The sequence below is a fragment of the Chelmon rostratus genome, chromosome 12 (assembly GCF_017976325.1).
Source record: "Chelmon rostratus isolate fCheRos1 chromosome 12, fCheRos1.pri, whole genome shotgun sequence".
Classification (NCBI taxonomy): Eukaryota; Metazoa; Chordata; class Actinopteri; order Chaetodontiformes; family Chaetodontidae; genus Chelmon; species Chelmon rostratus.
In genome coordinates, this window is record NC_055669.1 from 20,881,524 (window position 1) to 20,897,835 (window position 16,312).

General features: G+C 40.2%; 1 protein-coding gene across 1 annotated transcript in view; it reads right to left on the reverse strand.

Moving 5' to 3' along the window:
* Positions 1 to 16,312, reverse strand: part of LOC121614594 (piezo-type mechanosensitive ion channel component 2) — an 83,115-nt gene that overhangs the window by 43,688 nt on the left and 23,115 nt on the right. The window contains exons 5-12 of the mRNA XM_041948553.1: positions 15,421 to 15,583; positions 13,276 to 13,537; positions 12,331 to 12,544; positions 7,572 to 7,746; positions 4,124 to 4,243; positions 3,465 to 3,500; positions 2,601 to 2,718; positions 1,105 to 1,283 (exon numbers count right to left, since the gene is read on the reverse strand). Coding sequence (XP_041804487.1) covers positions 1,105 to 1,283; positions 2,601 to 2,718; positions 3,465 to 3,500; positions 4,124 to 4,243; positions 7,572 to 7,746; positions 12,331 to 12,544; positions 13,276 to 13,537; positions 15,421 to 15,583 — 1,267 coding nt within the window. The remainder of the gene's footprint in view (positions 1 to 1,104; positions 1,284 to 2,600; positions 2,719 to 3,464; positions 3,501 to 4,123; positions 4,244 to 7,571; positions 7,747 to 12,330; positions 12,545 to 13,275; positions 13,538 to 15,420; positions 15,584 to 16,312) is intronic.

Below are 16,312 nucleotides of genomic sequence, written 5' to 3' on the forward strand. Positions count from 1 at the left end.
TTGCTACTACATTTTTAGTTCTTTCCAGAAAGCTTCCTAAGGAAATTATTAGTAAATTTACAGCTGCCGGTTAAACAAAGCATGACCATTATATTCCTCAAAATGAAGGTTTAAACGTCTAAATCCAGTCCACACTGCAGGGAAGAAAATTCAGTCAGAGAAATAAATGTAAATGAATCCTGGTGGAATCATATTGGGCCTGAAAGTACTTGAATCAGCCTTAAAAGCTTTTGACCATAAAACGTCCCTAAAGTGTTTTAACTCTGACATTTCCAGAAAAAAATACCACAATATGGACCTCAGTGTCGTCAGTGGTAGCCTTCGTTTACTCTTCCTTACTTTCTATCTTCCCTGACAAGAAGGGGTGCAGTATTTAAGGTTTTCATCTCATATGATACAGTTTAACACCAGGTTTGGTTTTCCAATCAGCAACACAAGTATCTCCAGGCCATTTAATAAAGTGTTAGTACAGTGTTTGTATGTTACCAACTTATAATCAAAATCAAACTAAGTAGCTGTTACTCAAATGTGTTTAACTATGATTCATCCAGGAATTTTCAAACTAAGAACAGATGCTGTTTTTTTACAAATATCCTGCCACACATTCAGCTGCAGAAGCTGCCCAGTACAACCACAGTTTCCTTCTGTTGGCCAGCCAGCGGTTCCACTGGCGCAGAGAGGGGCGGGGGTCAGTGCCTTGCTCAAGGGTAAATCGAATTTGATCAAGGAGGCAGGAGTGCTTGGCATTTACTAACCACGCCAGCGAGTTTCCAGCAGGTCTGTGGGTTTGAAGTTGTGATTTTCTGGTTATAATGCTGCGTATTCATGTCATGTCAAATTAAACTGCAAATATAAACGGCAGGCTGGAAAACAACAGTCACATCTTGGTTTTAAGAAGTAAGATTTGTTTTGTTTTGTGCTGCTTTACTTAAGGAGGAAAACTTTACTTAAGGAGAGGCATTTTTTTTGTTTATGGTCAATTTTAAGTTTACAAATGAAAGTGCTTTTGGATGTTTTCCTTCCTAATATCCAAATACATACACAAATGCAGCTTCACCCAGCTTCTGTAACTCTGTAACACCATCTGTGGGTTGTATTACTCACCATCATTGCTATGAGAGCACAGATGTAGCTCTGTTTCATGATGAAGTGGAAGGTTTTGACCATTGCACCGACTCCTCTTTTCTTTATCCCGTCTCCTTCCTCAGACTTCTCCTCTCCTCCCTCCAGCGCCGAATCCTCCGGGGGCAAACACACTTCATACACACACTCATCCTTCTTCTCTGGTTGGACACATAAAACACAAATCACTGTTACAAACAGTTACGGCACTCTGTGGTATTATTGAGTTAAGTAAGGTACTCCAGTGATTTAGAGTTGAGCTTCCATAAAGTTCCATAAAATAAAAAACAGAAATTTTAAAAAGGGTCTTTGTTAGATGCTCCTCTGCCACCCACATCCTTCAAAATCCACGCCCCAGATTGTAACACAGGCTTTTTGTTTACCAAGACAAGAAGAGTCTGCAGCCGAGCAGCAGCTCTGTGAGGCTGCACTTCAACACAGCTTTGAGCTAAATGCTAACATGGGTATGTTATCATGCTCACAATGACAATGCTGACATGCTCATGTTTAAGATTAGAGATCTTAATTTAGAGCGTCAGCATGCTAACGCCTGGCTATTAGCACTACAGGTGCAAAGCACAGGCTTGAATGTGTGTACCAAAAAACGTAACAGCAAACCATCTCACAGTTTTTTAAGATACTTCACAAAAAAATTAAAATGTCAGCCGCATGGTGGCGCTAGAGGAGAAGCAAGGGGATCAGCAAAGTCAGTGAGATTCACCCTCTGGACACCATGAATGTCTGTACAACATTTCACAGAAATTCATCTAATAGTTTTTCAGTCTGGAAAAAGTGGTAGACCGACAGACCGACAGCTGCCGGCATGGCTGAAAGTATTCTCCAAGCCCAACACAAAAGTGCTCAAGTCAGTTACTTTCTTAGACTTTACAAAGTTCCTTCAGAGCCACAGAAGACATTGAACAGCTGTATTCACAGGCTGACAAACACCCCCCATGACTAGTAAACTGACTGTGACGTGTGAAATCAGTGAAGTGCCCCTTGAAGGCAATTCTGTGAATTCAGTGGCGACAAACTGCAAAGTAAAAGTGCAAAGAAAGAGTCAAAACGGAAAGTGTTGTTCAATCAAAGCACAGGAAATGTGTCCATGACAAACTAATTCACTGATTTCCGAAGCAGTGCAAATACATAATAGACGGTTTACAAATTCCCAAAATGTCTGTTTTCATATTTTATTCTGCAAGCTGCATAAAACAAAAAAAAAATTGCCTCAACCTACAAAGATGATTTTGTGTCATATATTTGGATATGAGGATGTAACTAGAGTCAAGGAATATATGACACAAAATCAGCATAAACCTGCTTCAGTAACTTCTATGTTACACCCTCTGTAACCTGTGATTTAACAATTTTACAATGAATTAAGTTCAGTCTTCTTTCTGCAGTCGTCCCACTCCACGTCATTTTCACGTCATTCAGTTTGATCTTTTAAAGGATACAACAGAGAGTAAACAGCTCACCTGTACCGTCACTGGGCTGGTCCATTTTATAATGGGGGGTGGAGTACAAGTCCAGACAGACTGGTCCATTCTCAGCTGTGACAAAGTCAAAGGACGTCCCGTTTGAGGTGGGCACAGCCTGTAGAACATCATAATAAATTACAAAGAGATCTCTGTAACTGAGGAGCGGACTTGTCATGGGATCACATGACTGTACAGCCTTCTGCCCCACAAAGACAAACAGGAATAACCGCTTTTGTGTGATTAAACAATTTATCAGGTGGATATTGTGCTTTTCCACCACAACAAGTAGATTACTGATGTAGCTTTTTGTTAGTTTAAGTTGTTTGTTAGTTACCACATTCTGTCTTTGTAGGGCAGCAGAGGGAGTTTTTCTACTTTCCACACTGCACATTCTTTAATTTAACACAGCACAACCTGTCTGATCACTCAGAACTGACAAGCATTTCATAAAATAAAATGTAAAGGGAGGTAACTTTGATATTTTCTCATTCAATAGATATGTTTCCTTCAGCTTTTCTGTGTTGCCAAACATCTTTAAGTAACAGCCTTTACCACAATAAAGCAAAAACTTGTTTATCTTCATGACATCTTCCATGTATCTAATTCCGAGGCACTGTGACTTTATGATTACAGCCTGACAAGTGAACAGGTATAATGCAGTAAATGCAGGATATCTGGGACAACAGGCACAGCGGGAAAAGTAGATAAACTTGAACTTTTACACACGGGCTATTGTTAACTCTGTTCTATGAGGGTGCAGGGTGAAAAGCACTTTGCTGCGATTCCTTTTCTTGCAGCAAGTCTAAGGGGTGAAGGGTGGGGAGGTGAAATTAAACAGATTTAATCCAGAGCAGCCCCCACCTCAGTTGTACTGATGCCATCCTGGGTGGAGAGGAGCTAGGAGGAGAAAAGAGCATACAAGGCAAGGTGTGTTATCGATGAGCTGCTGAAGTCAAAGGCCTCCTCGTTCTTTATAGTCGCTGATAAGCAGGAACAAAGTCGAGCAGCACTACTCTGTAAATCGAGCCCATCACTCATCTGTGTCTGCACACCCTAAAAGCTTTTAAACCTCAGGAGGTGGCCGGAGGAGACAGACTACGGACCTTGATATGGGAACAAGGTCAGAATGTGTGTGTGTGTGTGTGTGTATGTGTGCATTTACAGCTGAAATGCATCCAGGGATGAGTCTATTATGAAGGTGAAAGCTCGGGTATAACAAGATGTAAGCTTGAGAAAACAATCAACAATTACAGCTTGAGTTTATACATTAACAAAGAGTCGGTCTCCTGTTTATTTTTACTATTAGTGCACAAAAATACCACATATTTGGGTTTTTAGCAGCCAAGCTGGTTGAAGTAAGTTAAGAAGAAGTTGTATTCTAAGCAGATTTCAAGCAGATTTTTAGTTTTTTATAGTGGGGTCCTGTATATGTATTATACTATGGTATACTAACCAAAGGATGATTACTTCATGATCAATAATCTGCTTTGTTAGTCGTGTGTGTATTAACACTGACGTACGTTTTTCTCATCTGTGCCTTGGCGCGATTCCCACCACAGCTGCCTCTTCCTGTTGGCTGAGTTATTTGTTCTGTTTCCGACCAGATCTTCCTCCTCACACATATCACCGTCCTTCTCGTCCTGAAAAAACATAGATAGATATTTTGGATGATATATATATCTTCACCAGCGGACTTGGAAGGCAGTGCACTAGTGTGCAGCAGGAAAGACGCTCTACAGAAACACAGTTTTAATCAGCTGCTATTGACCAGTGTTTTGCAGCGTTGGAGCACAATATCTGAGTAGGAGTTGGGTGACCTTTTAAAAGAGGAAATGATGTAGTTTTACTGTAAATTATCAACATTTCTTACCATTGATTTTCTTTTATGCACAACAAACAGAGTAGTAGGTCTTGGCAGTGTCCCAGTGGCTCAAATACCACAAAATACTGAAAAAACTGAACAAAAAGTAATTTACTTGCAGACTCTCTGACGTTTAAGACACATTTTCTTCTTCAATTCACATTGGAAATGCAACTACACTTCTTCTCACTGCAGTTTTCTGTGTTTCGGTAGTTCTCAGTGTCAGTTTCTTTGAACAGGACAGAATAGTGCTGTACTAGAAAACAAGACTTGATCCAAAAAACTATTGAAGCAGGTCAAATAATACAGTATTAGGGCTAAATAACATAAATGCATGTGTTAAAATCTGTGATTTTCTGAATTAAAAATCAAAATATTTAGTAAAATCAGAATTTGACTTTCCTGCACTGGAAATTTAGCAATGGCAGCAATGCCTGAAGAAGAATTCCAGTTTTCATTGTTTTGTTCTAGTTTTGCTTCTAGTGCTGATTATGGTGTTAAATATATTTTCCTTAGAAATAAAACAATGTCAGTCACAAAATTTTTTGGATTCAACACAAGTTGTTAAAATTAACATGAAGCGCAGACTGCACAATCATAATATGACTGAATTATTACACTCACATTATTGTGTGATGGGCATTTTTTGCACTTGCTTATCTTTGATACGTTTACTAAAATTGGATTGAATTATTCTGTTTTCACAGCTTTTTCCTCATCGGTGAACTACTGCTGAGTAAACACAGACCAAGAACTACAAATCAAGCGTTAAATGGATTGAGAAATGGTAACAGTGCATCCAGATTTTTCTTGTCTTTCTGGTGAAGATGAGGCCCGTCATCATCATCATCTGGCATCTCCACCATGGAACGAACCTGTCAGCTGCTGATTTATGTCTTAATCTTGTTTTATTATTAGTGTCGTCTAAAGAGTAAGAGTAGGTGAAAACACACACACACACACACTTCTCTGTGGAGGGATCAATAATGCATACAGTCCCGCAGGTTTACAGGGAAGTATTGACCCCTCTATAAAAACACTAATCTATAACTCCATTACAGAGGAGCTGAGCGTCGAGCTCTGAGGAGAAAGGAGACAGGTTGAATTCAGGAGCGAGGGTCTTCATGGCATTTAAGTCCACTTCTGCCCACATTGCATGACATGTTATTGAGAAGTGCAGTCGTTCCATGATGAGATACAACAGCCTTTTAAGGGCCAGTTCACCCAAAAGACATTTTGCCATTGTCGTATTCAGTCCTGCAGGTAGCTTTGGTTTTATTTAGTCAGGTGTTGATATTTCATTCTCAGAGATTTTTGGGGCCATCCCAACGTAATGGAGGTGAATGGAATTTTGTCAGTGGTCCACACGTTGTCTTTTCAGAAACAAAATGTCCCAATTGCTCTGTATAATCCACAAAACTCTCTGTGAACTATTTCCTATCTTTCTAAGACTTCTTGACTTTTGACAGTGTGTTTTGTCATTTGTGTGAATTGACCCTTGAAGTCCAATCAAATTCAAGTGACACTGCAATTCTAGTCATTCAGAGTTTTAAATATTTACATGTAATTAACTCCCTCAAGTGTATTTAATCCCAGTTTTAACTGTGAACAAAAACAGATACACTATTGGACTATCACCTCTTGTGGTACAAAGTGGTATTACGAGGCAGCACAGACCAGGCTAGCTGGTTAGCATGCTAACCGCGGTTGACATCTCTGCAACACAAAGCATAGATGTGTTTGACATAATGTCAAAACTGTTATTTCTCCACATTTTGTTGACATTTTAGTTTTAGAACAAACTAAATTTCTTACATATTGCACCTTTAATGTCTAGGTTCTCAGACCTTCATCAGGTAAAATTCATCCTCATGATGCCTGACGGCCAGAAAATTGAGAGAATGGGGGATTTTTTTTTTTGCTCATAGAGTTTATAGTTTGATGCATCGTCAACAATACTTTTTAGTGCAAATGTTTCTAGTTACATTCATCATCACTTGATTATGAAGTCATCAAGCACTGTAACTCTGCTTTGTTACAGTCACACCTTGTCAGAATTAGACCGACAGTGCCTCAGATAACACCTGAGCTATGGCAGACAGATCCAGCCAGCAATCGATCGTTCTGGAATCTTCCATCAATACAGTTTCTCTGATCACGAGGCCACCTGGCTTCCCATTTAATTCAATCTGTTTTCTATTTCAGTTACTGTCTGGAATTTACTGAGGAGCCGTGTTGGAGGTGTTGCGTGCCAGATCCAACTAAACATCTTCGACACCCACTGACTTCTCGCACCACCCAGTTTTACACGAACTGCAAAAATCCAGCTTTCTCTAAGCAGGAGCTCATTCAAGTTCAGCATCATAAATACTAGGTTGAATCACACAGTGTTTGTGAGAGAAAGGGGGAGGTTATTCTATCTGGAGGCGATAATCTAGGCCCATTGTCAACATTTTCACATTCATTCAGTTCACATTCAGGGTTGTAATTAAAGAAAAATCCATCTGTCATTATTCATTTTTAGCTGCGATTTTGTGATTAAAAGTTGTAATTTACTCTTTGTTACATACACTTGGCCTTTCTTGTCTTATATTTTGTTGTCTCTGTTTTGCTGCATCTCCCAGAACCACGGTGTGCAGACAGCAGGTGTGAACTGGGTGCATTTAGCTTTGAGTTGAAGAGAGCAATAGTGAAACATGGATGACAAAACATGTCAGATCATTGCATACTACTACTACAGGCTACTGCCTCACACTGCCTTTGCTCTATGATTTTAAAGGAACTCTAAATAAAATTGCTGTTGATAGATAAAACATTTTATCTCTCTAATTCCTGAAATATATGTTTTTAACTTTGGCCACTATAAAACAACAAATACTTCCAATAATATATGTCACAAACTCATTAAGCTTTTTAGGGTATTTTTTCCCTTCACCTTTAGAAAACTCAAAAGAATCAGTCATGATTGCTTTTCAGTTAAAGTCACCTAATACAATGAACCTGTAGGGTCAATTTATTGACATATTCTACAGCAAATGTCACTGTGCTGTCCGCTACAAAGGTCCACTCTCATGTGTTTTCATTGCGTTTGTGTCTGCTGTCCTCACCGTCAGCTGGTCGATGGGTTCCTGCAGCCAGAGGCGGATGAGTGTGGCCAGGGTGTAGTAGAGAATCAGCAGCATGATGGGGTTGACAAAGTGGTACCACTTACGCTCCGGGTGCACAATGAGCTTCCATGTGTAGGAGCAGTTGGTCTGAACAATGGGGGAGATGCCAAATACACTGCAGAGACAGACAGGCAGAAATAAAAAGTTTGCAACAGGTAAGAGGCGACGTTGTCTAGAGATAAACACAGATACTGACCACAAACAAAGTTTGAAATTTTGATGACATGGAGGTCAACATAAATAGCAAATATGGCATAAGGGGTGGTTTTCTAACCATCTATTCAACTTTACTCCATGAGTATAGTTATATATAGAATATGTCTCTGTTATAGACCTACAACCATTAATATGTCTCTGTTATAGACCTACAACCATTAATATGTCTCCGTTATAGACCTACAACCTTTTAGTCCATTCATTAGTTTGTCCACCGACAGAAAAGTCATCAAAATTATGATAATTGATTAATCATTTAAGTAATTTTTCATGCAAAAAAGGCTGAATATTTGATTGTTCCAGATACTAAAATGTAAAAACTGAACTGAATATGTTGGGGGTTTGGATTGTTTGTCCACATGAAATACTTTCTCCTCTTCGGGCCTGCAAAGAGCCTTAAAATCGCACATCAGTCTTTAGGGTTGAGAGCTCATGTCTACACTGAGGTCAGAAGTTGTGGTGAGTGGTCACAAGTAGATACTTCTTCATTCTAAGGGGGCAAAAGCTGAAAAATTTTGGAAACAAGTGCTGAATACTGTCAGACAAGGTACAAGCAGTTTTTCTTCAGTGCCATTCTTCGCTCTTCTTTTAATGAAATATTCCAATTCTGATAGAACTGATGATATAGCAGCATCTACACCAACATCTTTGGGAGATGCCATTGTTGTTTTTGAACAAACATTTGCTTTTCTCAGTGTCATCACAACTACACCACACCCATAGCTGCCAGCAGTTTCTCATGGGATGCTGATTAGGGCGCTGAGACGACTGGTTTGGCCACACGGCCAAAATTTGAGGCCTGGCAAGATGGATTCTCTGCTTGTGTGATCTTGCGTGAGCTTCTGATCTCATTACTCCAGCTGCTTGCAGGGTAAACACTCTGGAGTTCTCTTAATTTTAACTCTTACTTAAGCTTGATAAATATGGGCTCCGACGTTCTTAATAGATGGTGTATAACCATGGTTACAGTTACATCCATTCGAACAATGTTGTCAAGTATTATATGGCTGACTTCCCCTCATGTAAACAACTTCAGAAATTAAGTGTAGTTTCTGACTTTGTGTTGATGACATTCCTGTGAAGAAACTCTCCCTCTACGCCCTAACCTTGGAATCTGAAAAATGCAATGAGGCTAAAAGTTTGTTTGTATCACAAAGGATGCCACATGATTCACTCCTTTTCCTCTGAGCAGAAGAAAGGTCATCTACTCCCCAGGAACTGCACTGACGTATTCCAGTGACAACCATGCAGATTTAGATGCCTCCTGAGTCTATTCTTTCTGTGCCATGTGGAGGAGCGAACACCCCCCTCTGACCCCATCACGCTTCCTGAACGGTTTCTTGTTGCAGCTGGGGAAGGCCCACTGGTCACATGACTGGGGACTTCCATTGTAAGGAGGGGAGGCAGGAAGTGGAGTGGAAGCCAGGCCTCTCAACGGTCTCACTCAACATCCAGCCGACAGCAAGGCCGAGTCACTGTCAACAAGCACAATTAGGGCAGGCACTACGGTGGCCTATTGTCCAATGGGGGCTGCACGTATTTACAGCTGTAGGAGTTTCCCTCTGACCGCCTGAGGGTGTGCAGAGAGGAAACAGGACAGATCAGAGGAGAGCACGTTACTTTTATCATCACATTGGGCAGTCAGTTTTCATGCAGACAGAAATACCTCAGCGCTGTGGAAAGTCAACATGAACGCAATGCGGAGAGGGCAGATGATGAAATAGCTGGCCTGTTCATGTAAAGAGCTATCAACGGAGAATCCGTGCCACCATAAAATTTCCAAATTTAGGACTTCAAATACACAAATAAAGCCTCCCCACTGCTTAAAGAAATTACACCCGCTCTCCCATATTCACTGCTGAATTATGGGTCTTCTTTGGTGATCATTTAGCTTTTCTGGTAATATTCATGTTACCAAGCAGTTTGGATCAAAGGCTCCAAGCCTTTTTAACTCACGACCCTTTAAAATGTTCACTTGTACCCCCTTCTCATAGCTTATGGCCTCAGTATGGTGTGAGAATGAGCGTGTGGTTGTTTGTCTGTATATGTAGCCCTGTGGTAGGCTGGCGACCTGCCCAGGGTGTCCCCTGCCTTCGCCCGAGAGACGGCTGGGATAGGCTCCAGCCCCCCCGTGACCCTGCAAAGGATTCAGCGGTGTATAGATAATGGATGGATGGATAGTATTCATTGGAGCAAAGAGACAAAAGTACCTAGCTTACTAGATTTAAGGATTTTTGAAGTACACATGATTTATTTCATGATTTAAAAAAAGCAAAAATTAGAACATTTTCTGTAAAAAACAAACCAAAACGTATTTTTAGCCCTTTTGCTCAGATTCAATTTGGGACTCTATGGGGGTCTTGGCCCCAAGGTTTAAAACCATTTACTTAGATGGTGCTGTCCAGTTACGACAGCATTCACAGTTTAAATAGACTACTATTGACTGTAATGTAATGAGTTTGTTTTGTAATGAGAAGCCCATCAATGGAGCACTGTAATCACACCTTATCTGCCGTCCGAACCAGGAGAAGGATGGCGAGGACACAACGTTTATTCAAGGCAGTTTCAGCTATACATAGCTGTAAATAGCCTCGGTCCTGACACACAGCAGCACAGCTCTCAAATGAGAAACCGTGAGATCAATATAATCTTGCAACACCAAGGGCACTGAGACAACAGCTTCAGCGAGACAACAGCTACAGCTACAGTGCTACTGGTCAGGTTTAAAGCACATCATTATTTGAGGGTTCAGATCATTTTAATGGAATCTACTGAACAGAAACACGATGTACTGTATATATCATTTTATGAGACTGCTTCGTATTTTATATTTATGTGTTCGAGCTGTTTGCATGTGCCTGCATCTTTGTTTGAAGTTTCAGTTAAGCAAACCAACTTGCGTTTTTACTCATAATATAGGTAGAGTATGTTTTGTGAATTTTACAAACTTTAATTGCTGCTTTAGATTTTGTGGGAACTGGAAAGGGATATAACGTAGAGTTTTTATGTGGATCCAGACTTTTGATGGGCACCCTGGCAGTCGAGTAGATTAAAAATGCATACAATGTAATCCATTCCATTCACACAAGCAACGTTTATCAAATGCCTAATAGTATGTGACTTTCTGTACTATCTTTTCAGTATAAAGGTGTAATATAATAATGAATTTTTGCATATTACAGTTTACATTATTACAATTTCCTCATGGGCATATTGTACATGAATCCCATTATTGTTTATCATGTGTATTTCTATGAAGATTCAGACTCAAATGGAGATTTCTTAACATAGTCTATCATTAAAATAGTATAAAATTCAGAGGACTGATATTTGCTAAAGTTGTATAACTGATTTTGGTGCCATGTTGTCTCAGTGAGAGTTCATGGTAAAATGAGGGTTAAAAAATATACATTTGTCTATATAAAAAGGGAATTATTTTTTTTAAATGAGTATATCTCTGTAGCATCTCAAATGGTTAAATGTTCTTTTCCTGGTATAGCAGAAAATCACTTTTTGTCAAGCATCTAGGTTGGTAGCCTTAATGTGTGTTTTTTGTAATGAGTAAATAAACAGCATTCTTTGCATTCCAGGTTGTCACTCAAACAGAAGGAGCTTAGTGACTTAAGGTACTTTCTGCTACAGAGTCTGTATTCATTACAACTGCGACGAACGTATGTTGGCAAGATGTGCAACAATGTGGCTTTACTCCAACCACAACGTTTCACCGCTGCAGCCACAGACAGCTGATTGTCTCCTTTCTCATGCATAATAAAACAACCATGGTCGTAGTGAAGAGCCTAAAAGCTCGGCTTCAGATATTGATGTGCTGTGAGTAGGAGTTGGATACATCTCCCCTCCAGCTGGGTTTGCCTTTTCCTTCTTGTTTGTAACAATAGTAAATATTTATCATCGTTTAAACAAACTTGCCTTGGGCCCAATAAATATCGTTGAGCCAAAGGAGTTCTGGCTGCTGAGCTCTGTCATCACATCATGTATTTTCACATTATTAAGGAGCCAGACAGCATAAGTATGGATGTGTGCTGTTTTAACAAGAGAAAAACCATTTCAACACTTTGTCAAAGAGACATCTAATGATGGCAAGTTTAAATTTCACTAGATTGAGCCATCGCTCACTGCTGTGAGGGAGACAGTTTGTTTTTTCTTCTTCAGGTTTCTTCACTCCCGTCTGTGGATTTCACTGCAACCATGTGTACAACAAAGTTTAAATCGGGAAAATCACCCAAATCTATTGCATCCTAATAAGCAGATGAGAGAAGTTTCAAATTAAAACACTTTTTGATTTGGACTAATTTGCACCTGTACAAAAAAAATAATTGGAAATACAACGGAATTAAAGATTAAAGATTAAAGATTAAGAAGATTTAAGATGTAAAACACAGTAGGTAAGATACAGGGTGTTCACAGTTCCAGTACTTGGAGTCTGGTTCTGTTTTGCTGCACATTAACTCTGCATGTCTCTGACCTGATGTAGCCGTCGCCTGGTGGGATGGACTCCTGGAAGAACTGGAACTGGTAGAGGTAGAGGACAATGAGGTGTCCAGCGCTGAAGATGGCCATCAGGACACACATGCAGCTGAAGATGAGTGTGTCGAAGGTCCGGCAGAGGGACCACCAGGTGCACAGGAACAGAAAGATGAAGAAGTAAACGGCCGAGGTCAACGAGGGCAGCATGATGCCTGCAAACACAAATGCAATGGGATACAAAGTCAGAAGACTGATTTACTTATCTGATCATAAGATAATTATCAGCCTTTGTTTTGAACCAAATAGAGCCCTTCAATAGATGTTAGGTACTTTTTGAAATCTGACTAACGTTAACTGATTTTTTTCCCACAATATCTGGCCCTCAGTCCTGTCGAATGCGGCAAACCTCACACAGCAAACTCAAACAACAGTTAAGAATTCCCCGCAAGTACTGTTTGATTTGTTTGTTATCCATTACGCTGGCTTTGCAGGTTTTAGCCCATTAACTACAATTCAAATATACTTCGCACGACTGCATCCTGAATACAAACGTTTTGTTTTTTAAAAGCACAGAAAAAAGCAGTTGTTCCCAAGCTGGGATTCTGGACCGCCCCCAAGGGCTTGCAGGATAAATCTGAAGCGTCACAAGACAAGTAACATGACAGTTAAATGATGCTGGAGTTAAACAGTCTGACAGCCGTTGGAGTGAAGGACTGCGGAGGCATTCGTTCTTATGCTGTGGATGCAGCACTTTGTTGCTGTAGGAGCTGATTAAGGCCCCCTTCGTCTCATGCAGGGGGTGAGAGGGGTTGTCCATGATATTATGAATGATATTAATTTAAATCTCTGTCTGGTTGTTAGAGAATCAATAAATCACCTAAACATTCAGACGCTAGTGCTATAAGATCAAAACTAACTTACTTAAGCATACAAAGCTGCTCACCTGTCAAGCCCAACAAGATGGTGACCACCACCTTCCCAGCAGTGGTGATCAAGTTCCCGATAATCTCCTTCACTTTGGATGCAACCTCCGCCAAGATCCGCAGGATCTTCATCTTGGTGCTCTCCTTCACCTCCTCTTCTTCCTCCTCCTCCTCGTCGTCCTCCTCCTCGTCCAGCTCCTCATCCTCCTCCGCCTCATACCCCGCTTCAAAGTCCTCCTCCAGCAGGATGTCGTCGTCAAGGCTCAGCTTCTCCTCTTCTTCCTTGGAGGAAGATCACAGTGACACATTTCAGTATTGAATTATGAATGTTGCAGTTTGGTGGTCAGCGCTCTCCATGGTGCTGAAATCAGTTTCCTACAGGTAGCGCTTGCATAACAATCCCCGTGTAGACTCCAGCCGAGAGTGTGTTTGAGCATGTTTAGCATGTAGCAAAGCATATTGAAACATATATGTGGTCTGTGTGGCTGCTTGAGACATTAGCGACCCTTGGCAGATGTTTTCCTCTGGAACCACATGTTGGCTTCAGATCTAATCCAGCGAGTTCTTCCTCGGCTCTAACCAACTATGTGTCCCTCCTTTCCTGCAGTCTCAGTAAAATAGAGACATAATAACAAATGTGCCATTCACTGTGATTTATATAGAACACATAAGGCACTAGACAAAGAAAGTAGCAGGTGGTATGAACCCTGTTTTGAATCAAACACCAGTTTCAGCTCAGATGTTCTCACTGACGGAAATAAAAGCCTGAACACAGCGCAGGCTATATAGATAAATCCCTGGTGTTTCTCAGTAAAGGGGAGCGATGCCATCTGTGCCAGCGTGAGCAGCACAGTCGAAGTGAAAGTGAATGTGGATTTAATTAACACTGAGTCATAAAGAGAAGGGCGGACTTGCCAGGGGATGGGGGCTGTATTCCAAGTCATCAACACACAGGGAACTCGCTATTCACACTCCTGTTCCCAGCTTATGAAGCTCAATGTGGGCATTATGTACAGAGCAGGAGAAACAACTGTCAACTCTACTTGACACTTCAGCTGGTAGGAACTTTTTTTTTTTAGTGCGGCTAAAAATTAAACCTGATCAGTTATGACTCCCAGAAGGTGGTACTTTATTTTTGCTTACATTAAATGGCAGCGAACACACACACACAGAGATCATCCATTACATATGAACTGTCAGAGACATCAGTTGGTCTCAGTGTCATCTGAGCCAAGCTGAGACACTTCCTCTTTACATTAATGAGATCATTCCCATCAATACATTTTTTACTTCTTCACTTTAGTTTTATTTACGTAAAGGTCTGCTTGTACACAGTTTTTAGATGGGTTTACATGTTTATCTCCACACACACCCTAACCCACATCTTCACATTCTTTACTTTACCTTACAGTATTTATCTACTTCAAATTAGGGATGAAATCATTACTCAATTAATCTGTTAGTCTAGCGGTTCTCACACTTTTTTAATCAGGATTTTTCATACATGACATCACCCGTTTTGGCTTCTTTCCACTGTTTTCTCTGAGAATCACTATTTCACCTGGAAAACTCACATGCTGGAAACTGTGTTACGTTACCACCAAACACCAACCGTGAGCTCTCATCTCATTAGTCTTAGCTACAGCATAAAAGCATATTTAACAGAGGTTGCAATTATTTTGAATTTTATTGCTTATTCTTGTTTTAAAATATGGGGAAATATTATTGAAAATGTACATTAAAAATCTTTCTGTAAACTGTTTAAAAGTTTTTTATTAAGATAAAGAAAAAATACCACACATTTGCACATTGTTTCCTGGCTCTGGTTTGCTGCTTTTCTCTGATTTATGTCAAATAAATGAAATATCTTCTTCTCAAGGACTATTGCTTAGATGACACAAGTTATTTGGAGTCATCTTGAGCCATGAGATATTGTGATGGCCATTTTTCATTATTTTTAAACATTTTTTAAACAATTAAATGTAAAAACAATGAAAAGATTAACTGATAATAAAAGAAAAACAGTTCCAGCCCTACTTTAAATACAGTTTTTTTAAAAGTGACAGATAAATCATAGACAGACTGACAGACAGATAGATAGATAGATAAAAGTAAAAGCCAGACACTGTTTTTGGGACATTGCGTGTCAGCACAAAAAAACCCACTTGTTCCTCTGCTTCAAAGTCGGCGTTGTATTGGGCCATGTCCTCAGGTGGCCTCTTCTGGACCAGACTGCGACACAGCAGCCAGATGGCCAAGCCGGCCACGAACATGCCGATGTCAGGAATGAACACTCGGATGCCGTTGCCTGCGTCTGCACCAATCACACTGGGGACAAACAGAAAACAGAGGATACACAGTGAAAGAAAGCAGATGCTCGATTACTGAAAATAGGGATGAATCCCTATATCTTTCAAAAATTGTGATTTGGAGCAGTTTTGCCGGCTCGGATCACTACAAATTGATGGAAAGTGGGATTGAGTACAACAAACTTAACTGTGCATGGACGATCACTTCTAATATGAAACAGTTTTTCTAAGAAATCCAGGGACTTGTGGTTACTCGTTTAGTTCAGTTGGATAAGGCCCACAAATAGCTGTGCTGTCGTATGTTATGAATCTGGCCTGGGATACGTGTCATCTCCCTCTGTCTCCCCAAATCTTTCAAAAAGCCCAAAACGATTCAACGATCTTCAGAAAATACCTACACTTGCGTAAGTTCACTGAGCATTATTTCCCTGTAATCTGCGTTCACACACACTGGAACTGCGCTCACATGAAGGGATATTATTGCAGCAATTATATCTTTCAGAAAACACTACCTGTTTACATGAACGCATGGGAATCAGGATTTTTCCATGACTCAACTGTTCTTTTAATATGTGTTGTGTTGAACGCTTCAGCTTTTATATGGAGTACCACCCACTTTAATGAAATCTGGCTTGCCGGTTTTAAATGTATTGCTGTTAACAAGTGAGTGAAATTCCATTCAAACAAAAAGGCCATGAGAGAGTTCTTTAACTAAACTGTGAAAAACATGTTTACTCCCTTGAAAATT